The sequence below is a fragment of the Pinus tabuliformis genome, chromosome Q (genome assembly GCF_031772625.1).
Source record: "Pinus tabuliformis cultivar Carrire ecotype Pingquan chromosome Q, CPIR1, whole genome shotgun sequence".
NCBI classification, from domain to species: domain Eukaryota; kingdom Viridiplantae; phylum Streptophyta; class Pinopsida; order Pinales; family Pinaceae; genus Pinus; species Pinus tabuliformis.
In genome coordinates, this window is record NC_142296.1 from 1105221285 (window position 1) to 1105224535 (window position 3251).

General features: G+C 47.9%; 1 protein-coding gene across 1 annotated transcript; it reads right to left on the reverse strand.

Annotated features, from left to right (window-relative positions):
- Window positions 1-388: 388 nt before the first annotated feature.
- On the reverse strand, window positions 389-3031 carry LOC149223368 (uncharacterized). The gene is made up of 2 exons (XM_089387886.1): window positions 2439-3031; window positions 389-1691 (listed from the first exon to the last, which is right to left on the reverse strand). The coding sequence occupies exons 1-2, from the start codon at window positions 3029-3031 to the stop codon at window positions 389-391; spliced, it is 1896 nt and encodes a 631-aa protein (XP_089244012.1).
- Window positions 3032-3251: the final 220 nt, after the last annotated feature.

The window sequence follows — 3251 nt, forward strand, 5'->3', positions numbered from 1 at the left end:
AGAAAGCTCAGCATAATTATTTGATCCATTTCCGAATCCCATTTTTGCAAGGTAACGATATGCAGAACAAAGCCCCCTCCACACCCCGTTTGGTTTGCTGCCCCGTCGAAGAAGGCCCACGGAGTGGCTCTGTCGATATTGGGCATGGGTTGTATGATTCTGGGCCGAGATGGAGGCGGATCGGGTAGCTCATGATAGGCAGCGATGATGGTGGCTTCAACCCGGCTCCAAGATATCGTTCGATCCTCGAAGACAGCTCGATTCCGCGCAAGCCAGGTATACCATGTAGCCATGAGGGGGAGATTTAAAAGTTTTGAGCCCGGATGACTGTGTGTCCAAGCGTCCCATGCGTCCGATAGATCATTCCCAGTCCAGTACCCAGCAATGCCTAACTGATTGCGGATGTTGGTCCAAAGGGTGTGGATAGCAGGGCAGAGTAGAAATATATGCTCTGAGTTTTCTGATGCGGCCTTACAGAAGATGCACCAGGATGGTACGTAGATGGATCTACGAGTAAGATAGTCACCTGTGGGGACAATTCCTTTAAGGGCACACCAAAGAAAAGTCTGGAGCGAGGTGGAGCCTTAAGCTTCCAAATGGTATGCCACCACGGGTGGATCGGATCAGGTATTCTGTGGGATATGAGTGCTTTGTACCCATACTTTGGAGCGTATATACCATGATCCGTAGGGCACCAAACAAGTACATCCGGACCTTGTTTAATACAAATGTGGGATTCCGATAAAGCCGCAGTAAAGTGATGCCATTCCTGATGCCAATGAAGAGGGAGATCCAGTTGCTGGGCCGATTTCCATGCTTGGGAGAAAATGTCAGTGTGCTGCTGATCGGCGATTTGAGCGAAATGCCTGATGTCGCGGGACTGTAGATGAGTAATAAGATCCGGATTGAGGATGTGTCTGCCACCACTGTTGATCCATGGATCCAAGCCAATCCTACCCATCAAGCCATCATTGATTCGCCAAGCAAGATTGTCTCGTATGAGGGGAAGGGCATGTACCAAAGCCTTCCAGACAGATGAACTTCCCTTAGATGACCAAGTTGGTAGTCGAGCCCAATCCAGAATGTTCTGGGGCCATATATATTTGTGATAGGATACCTGTGTCCATAGGTTTTGGCTAGTTAGTAAGGTCCATCCCATCTTGGCAGCCAGTGCCATGGCGAATTCTGGGAGTTCTTTGAGGCCCCATCCTCCCCATTTTTTGGGCAGAGAAATTTTCTTCCAGCTGATCCATGCAAAGATTCTCTTGTCCTGACTCCCATTCCAGAGGTATTGATTGCACAGCTGCTGAAGTCGCCCAAGTATATGTCTCGGTATCCATGCTAGTGCCATCCAAAAGACCGGGGTAGCCTCTAACACAGATTTAATGAGCACCAATCTGCCAGCCCTAGAGAGATATCTGTAGCTCCAGCCAGTAAGTCTTTTTTCCAGTTTGGCAACCAACCAGACCCAATCAGCTATCCTTTGGCATGTAGGCTTCAGATTGAACCCCAGGTATTTGAGACCTCTATCCAGAGGGTGGACAGAGTAGGGGAAGGCCTGAAGGGCCGTCCGGGACTCCTGTACAGAAGTACGTGCACAAGTGATGGTAGATTTCAACTGATTTGGCAGCATACCTGTAGCTGCAGAAAATAGTTGCAGGATCTTTGAGAAGGTCCGAGAGTCTCGTACACTGCCATCAAGTAGAATAAGAACATCGTCCACAAAGAGTAGGTGTGTAAGATAGCATAGGTCGGATATGCGAAGGCCCCCAATATCTCCAGCCCACTTTGCAGAGTCCATGAGGCGGCTGAGACCTTCCATGACCAAGAGGAAGAGAAGGGGAGATAGGGGGCACCCCTGTCTCAAGCCCCTTTCAGAGTGGAAGAAAGGAGAGGCTGAGCCATTGATGAGTATACTGAAGGAAGGGGAGGTTATACATGCCATGATCCAAGTGATGTAAGCGTGGGGGAAGCCCAGGTGGATGAGGATCATTTTTATATAGAGCCAACTGACTTGGTCGAAGGCTTTTGAGAGGTCAATTTTGAGGAGGATGGCTTTCAGATTCTTCGACCAGATGGAGTGCAATGCTTCTTGGGCGAGTCCGATGGCCTCGTGGATCTGCCTAGATTCAAGGAAAGCAAATTGCTGCGGGGCAATGGATCGGGAGAGGATGGGTCTAAGACGGTTTGCAATGGTCTTAGATATGATTTTATAGAGGCAGTTACACAAGGATATGGGCATGTAGTCATCAAAGGATGCCGGGGAATCAGATTTTGGGATGAGAGCAATAAAAGTAGAATTGATGGCATGATATATAGAACCCGTAGTCCTGCTCTCCTCGACCACCCTCAGCAGGTCCTGTCCCAGAACATCAAAGAAGGCTAAGTAAAATTCAATGGTCCATCCATCCGGCCCAAGGCTTTTGTCTTTTTTGAACCATTTCAGCACTCCTTCCAGTTCCTCTGCCGTGACCGGGTTATTTAGAGCCTCTACATCTTCTTCCTCCACGAATCTCGGGAAGTGGTTTGCCACATTAATGATATCAAGTAGGTTGGCTTCCCGGGGGATCTTGTAAAGATTCCTGAAATGGGTGGTGCCCAGGTGTGCGAGCTTATTAAAATTATCTGCGAAATCGCCATCCGGGGAGAGGAGCTTCCAAATAGTATTTGATACTTTCCTGCACTTTGCAAAATTGTGAAAGAACTTCGTGTTGTCATCCCCAGCTTGGATCCATATAGCCCGACTTCTTAATCTAATGGATTCCTCCCTCTCTTTGAGGATCTTTGCTTTTTGATTCTCTAAGTCAATTAGCCTGCATTTGTCTGCAGCTATAATGAAGCCCAATCCTCTATCGTCGGTTGGAGAGGTTAAGTCAGCTTCAATTTGTATGAGCTGTGCCGAATCACGATCCAGTTTCTCCTTTGCCCACTTAATTGATATATGCTTTATTTCAGAGAGGTTCCTGCAGAACCCTTTGGCGAGGGATTCTGTGTCATTGATAGGGTGGGAGATCCAGTAATCCGCTATCATTTTGACATATGCTGGATCCTTCAGCTAGGTGTGATTAAATTTGAAGGGTGCCTTAGGTTTCTTGAAAGGACCCTGAATCTCCAGGTATATAGGATTGTGATCCAATAATCCCCCCGATCCAACCCATTGTCTGAAGAGATGTAAGCGTTGTTGGAGAGTCCCCTTCATAAGAAATCTGTCTAGTCTGTGAGCAAGAGCAGCATCCCCTACCCGTCTATTC